Source organism: Tenrec ecaudatus, chromosome 12, assembly GCF_050624435.1.
Source record: "Tenrec ecaudatus isolate mTenEca1 chromosome 12, mTenEca1.hap1, whole genome shotgun sequence".
NCBI classification, from domain to species: domain Eukaryota; kingdom Metazoa; phylum Chordata; class Mammalia; order Afrosoricida; family Tenrecidae; genus Tenrec; species Tenrec ecaudatus.
This window is the reverse complement of record NC_134541.1, coordinates 117,472,356-117,491,099: the sequence shown is the minus strand read 5'-3', so window position 1 is coordinate 117,491,099 and position 18,744 is coordinate 117,472,356. Positions and strand designations below refer to the sequence as shown.

The 18,744-nt window shown below is 38.4% G+C and overlaps 1 protein-coding gene and 1 pseudogene across 1 annotated transcript in view; one reads left to right on the top strand and one right to left on the bottom strand.

Annotated features, from left to right (window-relative positions):
* Window positions 1–2,953, bottom strand: part of LOC142422895 (phospholipid-transporting ATPase ABCA3-like) — an 83,143-nt gene extending 80,190 nt beyond the window's left edge. Inside the window, exons 1-2 of the mRNA XM_075528114.1 lie at window positions 2,921–2,953; window positions 1,781–1,898 (exon numbers count right to left, since the gene is read on the bottom strand). Coding sequence (XP_075384229.1) covers window positions 1,781–1,898; window positions 2,921–2,953 — 151 coding nt within the window. The remainder of the gene's footprint in view (window positions 1–1,780; window positions 1,899–2,920) is intronic.
* A 169-nt stretch (window positions 2,954–3,122) lies between these two features.
* On the top strand, window positions 3,123–3,663 carry LOC142422894 (adenylate kinase isoenzyme 6-like; annotated as a pseudogene).
* The last annotated feature ends 15,081 nt before the right edge of the window (window positions 3,664–18,744 follow it).

The following is an 18,744-nucleotide window of genomic DNA, read 5'->3' as shown; positions in this document are numbered from 1 at the left end:
TGGCCATTTCTAAACAGTGAAATCACCAATAAAAATACCCACAACAAAGCAAAACAAAAAAAACCTTGGCATTAAACAGATTGTGAAAATGGCACAAGCTGAAATGAAAGCTGAAAAAAAGACAACCAAGCACTGATCTGGGATGGTAAGCCTTGGGCAACAAAGTTTATTGGCACTCTATTTCTAATGAGAGATTTTGAGATTACAAATAAATTTTAGTGAATAGGTGAATTGAAAAAATATAGGATGTATGAATAGTAAGGACACTGTAATTGAAATTTTGAGTGGCCCAGGACGTTTAGGACTTCATGGTGTCTGTAAGAGTAGAAGAAGTCTAATCCTACTGAAAGTTAGTAAATGTTTAATGAAATACTACTGGGTAAGCCATGATGGGAGAAGTCACTAATGACTGACCCACAGAAACCTTTAAAAGTAAGAGGGTGTAGCTTAAAGCTGGCCTGAAGGTTAGAGGAAGACTCTGTAGAAGCCAAATAGAACAGTGCAAGGTCAGAAAGAGCACAGAAAATGGGGAAGAAAATCAGAAGAGAAAACTGAAATCTTAGCTCTGGAACTAACATAGAAAAGAACTGAGAAATCCGCTAGTGCTGGGAACAAACAAGCAAATGTGTTGCTGTGCAGTCGAACCAAATTCATGGTCATCGCGTGTATTTTCGTGGCTGTGCTCCATGTCAGCTGATTGTCAGGCCTTTCTTCCAGTGAGCAGGTTTGAACTGCCAACCTTTTAGGTTGGGAGATAGTGGAGACCAGTGTCAGTACCCAGGGACTCTTGAAAACACTGGCCAGTTCAAATCTACTGCACGTTGTACTGATGCTTCTATATTTGATACAGCTTAATCCAGAGACGTTTTTTTCAGGAGAGTTTTCCTTTATTTGTAACTCCAAATCCTACTGACTTACCCTGTTGCCACTGAGTCCGTTTTAATTCACAGTGAACCCATAGAACAGGCTAGAAGCAGTTCTAGCCTTCTAGCTTTCTTATACCTAGTTGCTTTGTTTTCTTATTGGTTTAAAATTTTTGACTTCTTCATAAAATTATGTCTCTTTAAAAGTTCAAATTATTTATTGTTTTGATATAGAAAACAAGTAGGGCCCTGAGAATGTAAACGCAAATTCTTTCAGGAACCAGAGAGATGCGAATATGAGTAAAGTATTGCAAAATTAAGGAGAATTTAGGAAACTTGGAGCCACGCATCCTCTACCTCACTCTCGGCACTAACGACACTGTGGGCCATAGGATTCTTGGTTGACAGGGCCTGTTCTGTACAGTATTTAGAAGAATGCCTGGCACCTACTTACCAAATACTACAGGCACTTTCCAAATGGCCACAGCCAAAATGTCTCCAATCATTGCCAATGGTTCCCTTGGAAGGCAAAAACCCTTCCTGGTTGAGAACCAATGGCCTAAAGACATTTAAAACAAAACCCACTGTGCTGGGTTGCATTTGGACAAGTGAAGACATTTTTTATCTCTGAGTATATTGCTGAATTTCAGATACTATAGGGAGGATCAGGACCCTCGACAGTGGCTGAATATAGGCAGGAAAAACAAGAAATTCTACTGACTGAAATTGGAGAAGCAAGAGTTTTCGTCAGTTTATAAACAAATTCAGAGCAGCAGTGGTAGATCCTGACCCCAGCCCATCCTTCCTGTCTGCTTTTTTCACAGGGCTCCAAATATGCTCCCACTGGGTGCAAAACAAACAAACAAACAAACAAATAAAAAAATGACTGACAGCTTGGCAGAGAGTTTTGGACTTACCTTTATTGAAGAACGTGGTGAGCATGAAGGCAAAGAGCACAGTAGTGATGCCATAGAGCAACAGAAAGGAGAACACCAACGTTGGGTCACTATAGTGGATGACCGGCAGTTTTACAATCTACCATAAAAAATAAATATGCAGTAAGCCAATTCAGTCATATGGATGAAGGAACAAAGAAGGGTGCATGGGAGGAATAGGACATCACCTATTCTATCTTCATTAGTTATGGGATTCTCTAACAGTCAGTGATATGCAAAACCACATGAATGATTCATGAAGATAGGTAAGGACTCTGATATCTCTAAATTTAAAGCTTCTTTTCTCTGATTAGTCTCGGAATTTTAGCAACACCTGACGGTCCAATTTAATGCTTTTACCACCAACTTCTTATATAATTATTATTATTCATTAAAATCTACAGCATGAATAAAAGCAAATTTTATTAATTTTGTTAATTTAAAATATAATTTTATTGGGGGCTCGTACAACTCATCACAATCCATCCATCCATCCATTGTGTCAAGCACACTTGTACATTTGTTGCCATCATCAAAGGGCAAATTTTATAATAGCGTCCAATAATGTTAATTATTTTCTCCCTGCTAGACAGCCAAAGAGAGGTAACGCTGTATGATACATGATTTTCCCTCACTATCTCTCTCTCTACTGAAGTCTTTCCTTTTGGCGTTACTTTTTTGGTTGGGGGTAAGGCAAAAATGACAGTGCAGCAAAAGGCACTCTAGGAGAGTAAGATAATGACACAAGGAGAGTAAGGTAGCGGGCAATCATTTTCTAAGAATTGGCTGACTAATGAGCAGTCGTCAAGAGAGAGTCTGGTCTTGAAACACGGCAGGCTCAGTTAAACAGCGGTCCCTTCCACAAAATACTGGCTATAATTTTTCTTCTTTTATATACATAATGAAAGTAAGATCCGATCATTTATAGGCCTCATAATACTGAGTTTTGGGTTCTGTAACAGGTGAGACAAGGAGACCAATACTTCTCTGAAGAGCCTGGGCTCAGAGAGTTAAGTTATCCAAGAAAGGGAGACAAAGCATGATAAGAAAGCTTGTCCCTGTATAAGGCTCTAGACAGAAAAATATAAAAGCAGGTTTCTTTGAGAAACTGAAACCCTATACCTGCTTTTTTTGGGTCCAATGATATGATACCATTGGATACGTGATAGAAGTACATATAAAGCCGCTCTGGAGAGACTCATCCACAACCCAATCTTTACAGGAGTCCTAAGGGAAAGAAAAGTTGAAAATGAGCCAACAAACAAAATGATAAAATGCAGGAGGAGATAAAATACCTTGAGCAAAATCAGTAGACAAAACAGACATGAGTAGGGGACGCTGGGAGCCATTGCTGTGGAGCCCATGCTGCAGCCACATCTTACTCACCGGTACAGCAGGCGTTGGAAAAACCACACTAGGAAATAACTTGCATCACGATCAGGCCTGAAATACCCTCGTGTGGGTGAGTTAGCTAAAGAAGGGCAGCTGTATGATGGCTGTGGTGAAGAGAGAGTATGGCTGCCCCATTTTACATGAAGATAGACGAGCTGATGAGTTAGAAACCAAAGGAAAGAAAATCGAGTTATTATTGATTATCATGGTCGTAATTTCTTCCCTGAAACCTGGTTTCATATTGTTTTTGTACTGAGAACAGATCACAGTGTATTGTACACAGAAGGCTAGAAACAAGGGGTTATAATGAGAAGAAATTGCAAGAAATTGCAATTCAGTGTGAGATTTTTCGAGTTCTGTACAAGGAAGAAATAGTACATCAGCTATCTAGCAACAAACAGGAAGATCTAGAGAATAATATAAGCCAGAGATTAAAATGGATTGAACAGAGGATGAAAGGGCATAGCTCTTGACTGTCAAGACTGGCCACACGACCGTCACTCTTACTGAGCTCTCTCTGCCCGTCATAGAAATGGTCCAAGTATCGTAACAGTTTCATATTTAAACTGTGCTGCAGGAGTGACAAGCGGAAAGTATCAAAGGTTTATGCCTGGGCTAATTTTTCTCCACGAGAAAGCAAAACCATTTGAAATATAATGAGTATAACATTATTTAGGGTTGACAGTAAAGACTGTCATTGTTTAATGCTTCAATTGTTAAAGGATGAATAAATCTAAGTGGGTGAATAGCTGCTGAATTTGTTATGAAAGAAAATTAAGGTGATCTTTTAAAATAAAACTTCTGACTTTAAAAAACCCCCGTAAGTATAGATAAGCACCTCAAGTGTAATATAGATATAAATAATAAAAATATTATATAAAGTATATAAAATATTATATGTTTATAAAAATAATATAAAAATTACTTTAAATACAGAAAATTTATTAGAGATATAATAGTCATTTTTTACAATCATTAGTGAACCACAGACAATAAGAAGATAAGATTAAAAACAGAGCTTCTAGAAATGAAGAGAAAAAGAAATTAAATAAGGGGGTTAAGAGATTTGAATGGGTTGAAAAGTGGATTGTTGAAACTTCTTTGTTGGTAGCAGTACACAGGTGGTTTAAAACTTGCTAAAGTCAAGTACAAAACTTGACACAATTTTTAAAACACACAATGAGGCTAATCTATTGGAAAAGATAATATTCTGAGAGATGAGTCTAAAATTGGGGATGGGCTTTTAACTGGACTCAGTTTGGTGGTTTCAAAAACTGCCAAGTACATCAATTCTAACCATGCATTGAGTCTGGGGAAATGACCATCTTTTAAAAAAGTCTGCTCCCTCCGCTCACTCTAACATAGCTGATCATGAAAACTGCTAACATCGCCACAAGTACAAGCAGGGGGAAGGGCACGGGTATAACTGTGTTGGGGGATTGATGTCTGGGTTACCTACTTGTTACGTTTACTCAAATCTTTTGGCTTGGTTCAAGGTTTGATACCAACTATATGACAGGGTTTTAAAAGGTTTGTGGGAAAATGGAATGACAAGATAATGGATTTTTTCACCAACTTTTTGAATTTCCCTTGTATGATTTCCATTTTACAATGGATTGCTATTTGATTTGCTAATCCAGAAAAATCCAGATCGCCATGGGCAGAGCCACACACATGTTCTCTGACTCAAGACCAAATAGTCATTCTTTTTAAGGCATCAGTACGATTCATAAGCTATTGCTCAAAAGGAAACATTGTTCTCTGCTGTGAATGGCACGTCCTTGAATCAAGAAATCTTGCTTGCTGAAAATGAAGAGAACTTGAAGTGCTTGCTAATGAAGATTAAAGATTGCAACTTTCAGTATGTATTACAGCTCTATGTAAAGAAAACAAAAATTATCACAACTTGACCAATGATCACAAATTGACAAAGAGCATCATGAATAAAGGAGAAAAGTTGAAGTCGTCAAGAATTCTGTCTTGCTAGGATCCATAATAAATGCTCATGGAAGCAGCAGTAAAGAAATCAAACGATGCATTGTATTAAGCAAATCCACCATGCTAGACCTCTTTAAAGTGTTGAAAATCAAGAATGTCACTTTGTGGACTAAGGTGTGTACCTGACTCAATCCAGGGCATTGTCAATCACCTCGTATGCATGTAAAAGTTGGCCATTGAATAAGGAACATTGAAGAAGAAACAAGGCCTTTGAATTACGGTGCTGGCAAAGAATATTCAACGTAGCATACACTGCCAAAAAGAACAAACAGATCTGTCTTGGAAGAAGTACAGCCATACAGTTACTTAGAAGATGGGGAGACTTCCTCTCACTACTTTGAACTTCTTGTCAGGACAGGCCAGTCTCGGGAAAAGGCCATCAGGCTTGGTAGAGGATGAACGAAAAAGAGGAAGACCTTCCACAAGATGGCCTGACACTGTGGCTGCAAGAATGAGCCGCACAAGAACAACTATGAGGACGGCCCAGCACAGAGCAGGTTTTCCTTTGTTGTCCATGTCGGGTTGCTATATGTCGGAGACGGACTCAGTGGCATTTAACAACAATCAGGCATTATGTTCTCCTCCAGGGACTTGTCTTTCCTGATTACTTGCAGAAATTACATGACTAGAAGTCTCACCATCCTTCTTTCTTAAGGAAGCATTCTGATTGCACTTATTCAAGATAGATTTGCTTATTCATGTAGAAGTCCACAGTAAATCCAATATTACTCATCAGCACCATAATCCGAAGGCATCGAATCTTCTTTGGTTTCCTCATTCATTGTCTAGCTTTTACATTCATATGAGGTGAATGAAAAAAACCACACTTTCATTATTAAAGTGATATCTTTGCTTTTTAATATTTAAAGATGTCTTTTACAGAAGATATATATGAATCCTTATTAATCTGTTCTAGAAATGATACTATGCCTGGCACAGTATTGAAACCATCCTTTAGAAGTGGGAAGAATAGCATCAGGATAAACAGAAACATAACCATTAACAGGTTCTACGAGTCTTGGTGGTGTAGTGGTTACAGGTTGGGCTGCGATCTGAAAGGTCAGCAGTTCCAAACCACCTGCCACTCCACCAGAGAAAGACAGGGCTTTCTATTCCTGTAAAGAGTTACAGTCTTGGAAACTCACATGGGACAGTTCTGCCCTGTCTTACAGGTTCATTAGGAGCTGGCATTGACTCAAGTTTGAGCCAGGAAATGCTGTGCCAGGAAACTTGGAAAATAGAAACTTGGAAAACAGATAATTGACTGAAAGACATCTATATTTGTACCCATTCCAAAGAGAAAAGCCATTCAACAGAATGTTCATATTGTAGAATATTATTAATATCACATGGAAGTAAAATTTTGCTGAAGAACATCTAACAACGGTTGCAGCAGTACATAGACAGGGAGCTGCCAGAGGTTCTGGCTGGATACAGAAGAAGACTAGGAATGAAGGATTATTATTGCCGGTATCAGATGGATTGGCTTAAAGCACAGAATATCAGAAAGATGTTTACTTGTGGCTTATGGACTCTGCCAAGGCATTAGACTATACGGATCATAACAAACTATGTATTTCCTCGAGAAGAATGGGAATTCCAGAACATCCCATTGTGCCCATGCAGAACTTGTACATGGATCAAGGGGCAGCTGTGTGAACAGAACAAGGGAATACTGCATGATTTGAAATCAAGAAAGTTGTGGGTCAGGGTTGGATTCTCTCATCATACTTATTCAATCTGTAGGCTGAGCAAATCATCAGTGCAGCTGGATTATATGAAGAAGAATTTGGCTTCATGATTGGAGGAAGGCTTATTAACAACCTGCAATATGCAGATGAAAAAGCTAGAAAGTGAGGAGGACTTGAAGCACTTGCTTATAAAGATCAAGGACTACAATCTTCAGTATGGACACCACAACTCAAGATAGCAAAGGCCCAAACCTGCACAACTAGACCAAAAGGTAACATCATGATAAACAGAGAAATGATTGAAGTTGTCATTCACAAACAATGCTCGCGAAAGCAACAGTCAAGAGATCAAAGGATAGGTAAATTTGCTGTACAAGACCTCTTTCAAGTGTTATAAAGCAAGGAGGTTACTTTGAGGACTAAGATGTGCCTGACTCAAACCATGGTATTTTCAATTGCTTCATATGCATGTGAAAATTGGACACTGAAAAGACCTAAGAAAAATCAATGCATTTGAATTATGGTGCTAGGGAAGAATATTCAAAGTATCATGGACTGCCAAAAGAACAAACAAATGTATTGGAAAAAGTACAGCAAGAATGTTTGTATTTGTCTGGGTTGGCTAGAGAAACAAATCCAGGGACAATCGTGTGTGTGAGAGAGAACTTTATATCAAAAAGTAATTATATATTCAGAAAACATCCCGATCAAGTCCATAAGTCTGATATTAGCTCTTATGTCTGATACCAGTATGTAAATTCCTCTTCAGACTCACACAACACATGCAATGATGCAGAGTGCAGGAAAATCACAGGCCAGTGGGTGGAAAGTCTTGCAGATCCAGTGGTGGTGGAAGCATCTTAGCACTGTCTTAGATATCCATGTGGCTCCCCAAACTCCATGGCTCAGACTGCCATCACCATAGCTCCAGGTGGCTTGTCAACAGGAAAGTCTCACAGGGAGAGTGTATCTGGCCTCCAACAAGCAATTATCTCCTTTGCACCTCCAAATGAGGTCATCAAGCTGCGACTTGATGGACAGGCTAGACTCCACCCCTTTGCAAGTTGACAGATTATGTAACTGCCACAAAGCTTCTGAGAGGCAAGGATGGCAAGGCTTTCTTTTTTTAAAATCATTTTATTGGGGCTCATACAACTCTTATCACAATCCATACATACATCAATTGCTTAAAGCATATTTGTACATACATTATCCACATCATTCTCAAAACACCCACAACTCCACATAACCCTATGGCATCAGCTCCTCATTTTTCCCCTTTCCTCCCCGCTCCCCTTTCCCTCATGAAACCTTGATAATTTATAAACTATTTGTCATATCTTACACTGTCCAACATCTCCCTTCACCCACTTTTCTGTTGACTGTCCCCTAGGGAGGAGGTTATATGTAGATCCCTATAATTGGTTCCTCCTCTCTACCTCACCCTCCTTCCACCCTCCCAGTATTGCCACTTTCACTACCACTCCTGAAGGGAGCATCCATCCTGGATTCCCTGTGTTTCTAGTTCCTATCTGTACCAGTGTGCATCCTTTGGTCCAGCCAGATTTATAAGGTAGAGTTGGGATTATGATAGTGGGGGGCGGGGAGAGCATTTAGGAACTAGAGGAAAGTTGTATGTTTTATTGATGCTACACTGCACCCTGACTGGCTTGTCTCCTCCCTGCGACCCTTCTGTAAGGGAATGTCCAGTTGCCTACAGATGGGCTTTGGGTCCCCATTCCTCATTCCCCCTCATTCACAATGATATGATTTTTTGTTCTTTGATGCCTCATACTTGATCCCTTCAACACCTCATGATCACACAGGCTGGTGTGCTTCTTCCAGGTTTTGGAATCACATAGACTTGTTGCTTCTGAGCTAGATGGCTACTAGTTTACCTTCAAGCCTTTAAGACCCCAGATGCTTTTTCTTTTGATAGCTGGGCACCATCAACTTTCTTCACCACATTTTCTTATGCACCCATTTGTCTTCATCATTCGTATTGAGGAGGTGAGCACACAATGATATGATTTTTTTGTTCTTTGATGCCTGATACCTGATCCCTTCGACACCCCATGATCACACAGGCTGGTGTGCTTCCTCCATGTGGGCTTTGTTGCTTCCGACCTAAATGGCCGCTTGTTCACCTTCAAGTCTTTAAGACCATAGACACTATATCTTTTGATAGCTGGGCTCCATCAGCTTTCTTCACCACATTTGCTTATGCACCCGCTTAATGCCAAGACTTTTTATCACATACTTGGGACATGACAGGAGAGACCAGTCCCTGGAAAAGGACATCACCAGTTTTGTAATGACAAAACATTCATTACACATTATAATGCATCTTGATTTAAAGACTGCATTTTGGTAGATTTTAGGCTCAATGTGTTCATCATTGGCTTTAGTGGTTGGTCAGTGAATTTGAATAATCACTGTATTAAGTGGTTTTCCTTTCTGGTATATACATATTATCATATTACATATAGCATTGTACTTCAAGATAGCTCTTTATATATATATTTTAATTCCTGGCATAGCCAACTACATGGCTGTTTGATTCTATATGGTCAATATCAATTCAATTCCACACACGAATGCCTTGGATATCAATCTTTATGTTTTGTATTGGTGACTTCCAATTTCCTTAGGCTTATCCTTTGTAAATTCCATGTTCACATTATTAATGGATATTTAAAATAGTTTCTTCTCATTCTGAGTCATGCCCAACTAGCAAATGAAGGCCCCTAAAGCTCAGCTCCATCCAGATTAACACTACATTGAGGAGGCAGCTCTTCTATTTTGGATACTTTCCAGCTTGGTGGGCTTATCCTGAAGCACTTTGTCAGGCAATTTCCAGCTGCTATTGCTAGGTTTTCAGTGACTAGTTTTTCAGAAGTGGAACTGCCCCTCCTTCTTCCTAATCTGTTCTTAGTGTAGAAGTCCCGCTCAAACATGGTTGTCATGGATGGCCTTACTGGTACCAGCACCACACCAACATGTAAGCGTCCACAGGAAGACAAACTGACAGATGAGGGGTGGGTAACTAAATTAGGTGACTTAAAAAACATAAAACCAAAACTCACTGCCATTTAATAGATTCTAATTCATGGGGACTCTTTCCTGGTGGTATAGTGGTTCTAGACTGTGCTGCTAACCACAAAGTCAGCCATTCAAAGCCACCAGCTACTCTGCAAAAGAAACATGAGGCTTCCTACTCCTGTAAAGAGTTACAGTCTCAGAAACCCACAGGGGGAGTCCGACAATGCCCTAGAGTATCGGGTTGCTATGATTCAAACCACAGGGAACTATATTTTTAAAAACATTAACCTGAAATGTTAATACTGAAGGAGAACATTTTTCCCAGACCAAAGTATACTGATTACTTGTAAACTCCATTAGGTCAATTATGAAAGTTAAAATAGCACACACAAACCACTACATGAATAGACACATTATACATTCATTTTAAATAAATAAAGGAAAAAATGCTAATCCAGAAAACCCTATAATTCCAATAAGATGCAAGAAAAAACAGAAAAGATAATATTTAGAAAACAAAAAAGGATAATGTAATAAATCTAAACAACATAGTAGCAACCACATTAACAATAAAGATCATCACATCAAGTAAAAGGAAATCCAAGGATTCTCTGTTTTTGAGACTTTTCTAGCAACGTGATGGAAATCTAAGAATAGAAAGTAATAAAATAAAAGCTGTCAAAGTCATCGCAAAAGATGCTTCCAGGCAAGAAGTACTCTCTTGACAAAAAAATTCATTACAAATTATAAAACAAACTATTCATGATGAAGACATAACAAGTCTATTTAGATCTAACTGTATAACTTCAAACACCTGAGAAAAAGTTGATCTAGTTATCCATATAAGGAACAATAAAAAGAACTTATGAAATTAGTAATAGAGAAAATATGACTAAGACAATAAGTCTGATCTAATATCATATACACAGTACCTTTCACACATCTATTAGAGAATACAGATTCTTTTCTAGCACCCTGGAAAATTAATGAATTTGTGCCTGGTGCTGGGCCACAACTCTAGTCTCACCAAATGCCACACAACTGGCATTTAATCTGCCTTAGTCCCATGTGGTCATACATAATTAAGGTAGAAATAAATAACTAAGCATCCCTATTAGAACTAATGTTGTTACAAGTAGGAAAAATAGACAATATTAATGGTTAATGGTGGGAATGTACATTTGTACAATCATCTGAAGAATAATTTGATAATATTCAGTTCAGATGAAGCTGTACCCTCTATGATTAAGGAATTCCACTTCTAAATCTCTATGTCGGGAGAATCTCAGGCATATGAGGGCTCCTAGATAGTTGTTTCAGCACTCTTAGTAATAGGATGGAATGACCAAGTCCTATTTTCAGTAAAGGACTGCTTAAACAATCATGCATTTGTTCAACCAATGGAATACCATACAGTAGTTAAAATGAACAACCCCACACTGATCAATATGGTCAATGTCAAAAACATGTTAAATGAAAACAGCTTTTCTTAAAAGATATATTTGGTGCCCAATAGCATTATTGCAAACAATATTTTGTTATTGACATAATCATATAAATTAAGTGGCTATCTTTCTGAAGGGAAAGGAGAGAAAGGAAATGGGGCAGTGGGATTTTGCTATAATTAAAGTTTTATTTATTTATAAAGATTTCTGAATTTAAAAAAAGAAATCTGAATCAAATAAAGCAAAATATTAACACTTCTGAATCTGAGTGGCAAGTACAAAGTGATCTGGTGTTTTTGAAGGTTTGAAATATTTAATAAATTTAATGTTTAAAAATGCTAAACAGCAGCAGAGTGGCTACAGAAGATATGACCAACAACCACATATATAGTAGCTGAAAAGAATCATGGTTAGTGGCACGTAAAATTTTTAGGGAATTTAAAGGTAAAAAAAGAGAGTTTGACTATGTAAAATCCCTATCATCACAGGGATAGGTTAACATGAATTAGGACAGTTAGCATACCATTTCTTAGGGCATAACCCGTTCTAAGTAGAATAAGTTATATGCAGAAATTTCTTATTACATTTACTCAGCAGCCTCATCAGTGTCAACCCATACCACGCTTCTCTCCACACGTGAGATTGAGTAGTAAATTTGTCTTAGTGATCACACTTGCCTTCATAAATAGGGCGATAGTCATCAAAATAATGGAAACCAAGAGAGTTGAGAAGAATGTAAGAAAAGTGGCACACCAGAACTGCCAGCTTCTTAGTCCCATTATTAGAAGGTACTCCTGTGGGGAGAGGAAATAACAAAATCAAACAATATACGATGTAAATCTATCCTGCTGCACATCTGTCTCAGTAAATGAAATCGTGAAGGACTAAGAAACACGATAGCTCTGTGTCACAGGACAGCTAAGGGACCTAATTCAAGTTCTACTCAATCACGGGGAACTGTTCAATGTTGGCCACACAGAAGAAAAGAAGAGTAAATGGAAATTATAAAAGTAAGTTTTTTGCTTCTTCAGAAACGGATTATGGATATAATTGTAGTTTCTGGCTGTACCAAAGTTGGATCAAATGCCTAAATGACCTATTGTGACTTTGTGTATTTACTAACATTTGGGACTCTAACACAAGTGCTTATTTTTGTTTACTTCTAATGTAGTGATAATGGAATTCACGGCCAATGGAGAAACAAATAAAAAAGTAGAGTTAGCATTGAATGTACATCAAAAACCTAGAACAAACTTAACATGCTTATTAGTTGCAGAGTGGCTAAATAATCTGGCAAAAAAGAGTGAATATTCATATATATCAATCTCCAAAACCTCATATTAAATGAAAAGCATAAGTAGCAAACTAGCATATTTAGTAAGATATTTACATGAAAGGTAAAATCAGATGAAACTCTAAACATCATTTAGTTAAACAAATCTTTGATGAAATGATAAAGAAAAGTAATAGAACAATTGCACAAAATTCATCATACTTGTTATTTCTTAGGGGAAAGGGAGAAAGATGGGTTTTCAAAAATATTGGTAATGTTCTCTATTACTAGCCTTCCTAAATCCTTAATATGGCCTAAACTACTATGCCTACACTACCTTGTAATCGTGTGCATTTCCCCCTTGTTTTCTGTGCTTTAATCAAATTGTCCTCCTTTCAAATCCTCATAGTTTAAAAATAGGTGGTGTAGGATAAGACTTAAAATGATAGTGACTTTACTAATAAATGAATTGATGCTCAGATGGGATATACCTAACTTAAAGGTCCTATGGATTGTTAAGTGGCATAGCCAGGATACAAACCTGTATCTACTTCACGAGTTACTCTCTACTAAAACACTTTAGATAAAAATCAACTCTTGAGAAAGTTGTTAAAAGAGCGGGTGGAATGAGAGATTGGAGCAATATATCAAAGGGAGTGGATGTTCCAATTGCTTCGGCAGCAACTAACCCACTGAACAACAAATGGAAACAAGCACACACTGAGATCTAAGGAGTAGATTCTGGGCCCAATGTTGCTGGGTTGATTCTGACTCAGAGCAAACCCATGGGTACAGTGAAACTACCCCATGGGGTTCCCAAGGTTGTGAGTCTTGATGAAGGCATCCTACTCCTCTGTCTTTCTCCTCTAGAGTGACTACTGGGCTACACATTTATCTATTAACCACAAGGACAGCAGTTTAAACCATCACCTGCTCCATGGGAGAAAGATGAGGCTGTCTATTCCTGTAATTAGTCTTGGAAATCTAAAGTTCTACTCTGTCCTATGGGGCTGCTTTGAGTCATAATTGATTCAAAGGAAGTGAGTTCACCTAGCAATGCTCAGATGAAATAAGACAGTCTAGATATTTAAAATGTCTTTTTTCTCAGTAGTGTTTTAAATTCTATACCAATGGCTAAATTAATGACACAATCAACAATATTACTTGAGGGACATTATTGCTAATATTCTCTAACATAAAACGACAATTGTGACTGGAAGGTGAACCAGAGACATATATTAACCATAAATATATGAATAATTTGGGGCTCTCACTTAATTCTAACCCCAATTTGAGATCAATTAGTTCTTATGACATGACCCTGCTTGATGCTTACCCTTATGAAGAGATCAATGAAGATATGGGGCTATATCAAAGTGTCGTGAAGAAACCAGATGGTGCCTGGCTATTAGAAATCATTGTGTCTGGGGTCTTAATGTATGGTATTCAAACAAGCAGCCATCTAAGCCAGATGTCAACTAAACCCACATGGAAGAAGTATAGCAGCCGGTGTGACCAAGGGGCTGTAAATGATGTAATCCAAATTTGAAGGAGGGAGTGCTCTCAGGGCTTGAATTGTGAACACCTTGGCTTGCAAATGGCCATGGGTGATGGTGGGAACCCCAAATCCATGTGCAAGGTCTGCATGTAGATTAAGCCTCTAATGAATTCTTCAGATCATAGTCATGAGATGTGAATAGTTTGCTATCAGAGAACACTGTAAAGTCTATTACAGCAGATGAAGTTAGGTTAAACTGTAACACGTTTTCATTGCATCTCCCTGCTGACTCATTTTTAAGTTGGTGTCGAATTTACTGCTATCATTTTGCTGTAGTGCTGTTGGTGTCTTTGTTCCTCATAATCTTCTAGGCTGAGTTTAATTTGTGGGTTTCCTTGTAGTTTTTTTTCCTTTCATGTTATGTAACTCTTTAGGAAAGCCAGAACCACGACAAATAAACTCAATAAAGATACAGAAAATATATGTAACAATTAATCAAACTTGAACTATTAAACATATCCAGAACACTTCATGCAACATCAACGAAATATACATGATTTTCCAGAACACATGAAATATTCTTAAGAATAGATCAATATTAGGATACAAAGCAAGTCATAGTAAGTCAGAAAGCATCAGGATGTTATAAACCATTAGCTTAAATTACAATGTATAAAACTAGAAACCAACTAAAGACAAGGTAAAAAAATCAAATCATTGTAATTGAACAGAATCATGATTAAAAAAACAAAACTACTGTGTATTTTAAGAAATAAATAATTAAAAACTTAAAATTCCTTGAAATAAGAATGAAAATAGAACATACCAAAACCTTTGGGATACAGTTAAGCAGTACTCAGAGACAATTTCTAGCAATAAAAGTACATCTCAAGAAAGAATAAAGGACAAAATAAACACCTCAAGCCAAGATCTTCAACAATTAAACAAGAAGAGCAAACTAAACCTTTGGCCACTAGAAGAAAATGAATAATAAATATTCGTGCAAAAATAAATCTGAAAACAAAAATATGGTCAATAAGACCAGAAGTTGGTTCTTTGAAAAAATTAACAAATTTAACAAATCACAGGCAAATTTAAAGGAAAGAAAGAGAAGATACAAGCAACATGATTAATAAATGAAATGGTTGATATCAAAACAGAACTAAACGATGTTAAAATATATAATGAAAAAGCCTCACACACAGGAGAAAGCCAACATGGAAGGAAAACTATCAACATGGCTGGGATTTTGGAAGACAAGATAAAAATTAAATAATTTGAAGCCTCCACATACAAGAGGATGTGGGTGCAGGCTAAAGAAGGGGAGGAAGGTACTTGGAAGAGTGTGGAGAAGGGGTTGTTCCATCATTGTTTTACCAGGGGCCCCATGTTTCTGGAGGAGAGAGAGGCTCAGATAATAACAGGATGGATTGGAGCTGCAGTCTGCACTGACTTGCAAGGGTTACAACCAAAGGTGGTGCCCGTGCATTCCCAGTGCCCCGTTACTCCAGGGTTCTACTGTCATCCTGGCACTCCCCTGGCACCTGCTTCTGTTGTGGACCTGGCTTGCCCTCTTGCTGTCATGGATCCATCCCATGCTCCCACCTACACAGTTCTACTGAATGCCTCCCGTGCTCCGATGGCCGCCTGAAACCCCAAGATTCCATAAACAAGTGAACAATACCCAGATATAAAGGAATTCTCTGAAGAAGACAAGGGTCTGGAACTACCAGGAAAAGAACTCAGAAGAATGATGTTCAGGTACTTTGAGTGGATAGAGAAAAATATAGAGCTATGGGAAAAAAGAGGAAAATTAGAAATATTACAATAAAAACCAACAAATAGAATTCTAGAAGCCTTAATGAATTAAAAACCTTTGAGATGTTACAATCAATTTACTTAGGCCACCATACTATAAAATTAAATATCTACAGTAAGAAGAGCAAAGGAAAAGTCAAATACAGGGAAACTAAACAATACTCTGTTTAAAAGCTACTGAGTACTTGATAAATAAGGAATGAGGGTTAATACCATCTTGAAACAATTGAGAACAAAAATACAACACACCAAAACCTTTGGGACATACTACTCAGAGGATAATTTATAGCAATAAATGTGCACATGAAAAAAGGGGGAAAAATGAAACACACTGCCACTGAGTCAATTTTGACTCATAGTAATCCTACAGAACTGTGTAAAACTGCCCCTGTGGGTTTCCAAGACTCTCAGTCTTTATGGGAATAGGTAGTCTCCTCTTTCTTCTAGGGAGCTGCTGGTGGATTTGAACTGCTGATCTGTGGGCAGCAGCCCAGTGCATAGCTCAAAACTCTACCAGGGTGCCCTATAAAAAGAACAAAGAACCAAAATCAACACCTTCATCCAGCACTTTCAACAATTACAATAAGAACAACAAAACAAATCTTCAAGCACCAGGAGGAAAGAAATCATAAAGATTAAAGCATAAAGAAATGAATTGGAAAAAAATCAAAAGATTAAAAACAAGACAAAAAGTTGGTTCTTTGTAAGGATTAACAAAAATTCAAAAAACCACTTGTATACATAACAAAGGAAAATAAAGCGTACATGCAAGTCTCAAGAATATGAAAGGCGTGAAAGCACAACAGAACCACATTAAATAAAAAAGATAATAACACATTATTACAAATGACTGTTCTCCAACGAACAGTAAAACTTCGATAAAATGGACAAATTTCTAAAAATCCACTATACTAATATTAATCGACTGATATAGAAAATTTTAACAGACATATAACAAAAGAAGAAATAGAAGAGAGAAAATCATGGCCCTGTAGCCAGATGTTTTGTAATCGCACTGATGTGTACATATGAAAACAAGCAAATCTCAGTTCTGAACCAGACAAGCATAGCCATTCAGATAGAGGAAGCTTGTGCAAAAAGTCCCCAAAGACAAAGGATCTTTTATTGTCCTGACAAGACACCACTGGGTAAGGCCTTCCTCCAGTGCTTCGGTCTGTGGCATCAGCAAAGGGGGAAAAGATGACAACTTGCTCTCCACCTATTAGTTGGCCCTGAGATTTACCTAATTCCACAAAAGACAGTGGCACCATTTTCTAGCATATTAGTCAGGTCAAGCTCTTCCCAGAGAAGGGCAAACTCGAGTGAACCCACACTGTGGAGGGATGAATATTATTAATCCAGCATGAGGAAAAGTATTGTGGGAGAGCCTGAAGTTCATTAACTAATAACAGCTCTGAGGCTTAAAAAGACAGAGCCCCAGGCAGCACCAAAGCAACACCTACTCAGAGAAGGATCATTTAAAAATTAACTCTGGACCTTGCGCTGATATTCAGATTCACCAAAGATGGTTTGTTAGTGGTCAAAACATCTTGAATAGAATTTCCCAGACAGTCACGATGGCATCCAGGTAGAATCACCTGCCTGGTGCTCCTGTTGTTAGATCAGAAAATTAAGAGGTAAGGAGGCCTATTGGGAGGCTGGGAGCTAAAAACATTCAGTGCAATAGGGTATGGTTCAGACATCCCCCTGCAATTTCTGCCCACAGAGTGATTTGAGAACTTGCTGAAATGCTCTTAAGTTCACCGTGTCTGCCCCATGGGCTCCACTAACCCCTCACCAGGTCCAGAGGGATGGCGTCTGACACCCCTTCCTCTGCTCAAGATCAAAGACCTGCAGCATGCAATAATTTCCCTATGCTGCTGTCTAAAGGTGGTCATAATCCCAGGATTTCAGAAAGCCTCAGAGAACTACCCACAAGATCTACCACTGAAGTTCCCCTCTCGCTAGCTACTTAACTCCTGGAGAATTCAGATCCAGACAGCCCCAAACCCATTTGGCTAATCTGGTCTTTCCTTCCCTGGGGGACAGCATGGTACAGCCTGGATACTAGGGCACCCCACAAGCCCATTATAAAAAAAAGAAGTAGAAAAAAATGCTTACAATTCCAGGCTTTGTTCCTTTGTGTAACATTAAATGTAAGCTCTAGAAACCAGGTCCTGGTCTAGTAGAATGATATTAACATAACAAGGCAGGCAGAATCATAGTCCCCAGAGTACAGCCTAGGATTTTAACATAACAAAACAAAAAACCGAAGGGGTTGAAAGCTAGAGCCCAAGCCAAAATCTGGCTCTACCAGTTTTGGGCTCCACAGAGTCTTTACAGCTGCAAATTGGGTCAAACAGTGCAGACTAGGCCCATGCCCATGCTTCAGGCCCACCCCACCCAGCCCAATGGTATACCTACAGTCCCTTGTTGAGGCACCTCGCCTACACAGAAGCTTGACTCACCTCCATAGTAAGCCACAGGTAGTCCCCTAAACCTCTCTTATGAGTCACACAGAGAAAGAACTTAGGTACCCTCTGTGTCCCAGGAATATGGTGCCCAGTTCATCAAAAACGACCCACAGATGCACATATCTCAACACCATCAACAAGAAAAACAAAACCCAGGGCAAAAAGTCCTAAACATAACGATTAGAGAAGAAACAGACGTTAATCTTCAAAAAAAAAAAAAATAGAGAGAAATCTTCATAATGCTGCTTGGAGTAATACAGGATATGAGGGGAGCAACACAGAGTAAGGTCACAATGATAGAGGAGATGAAGGGAA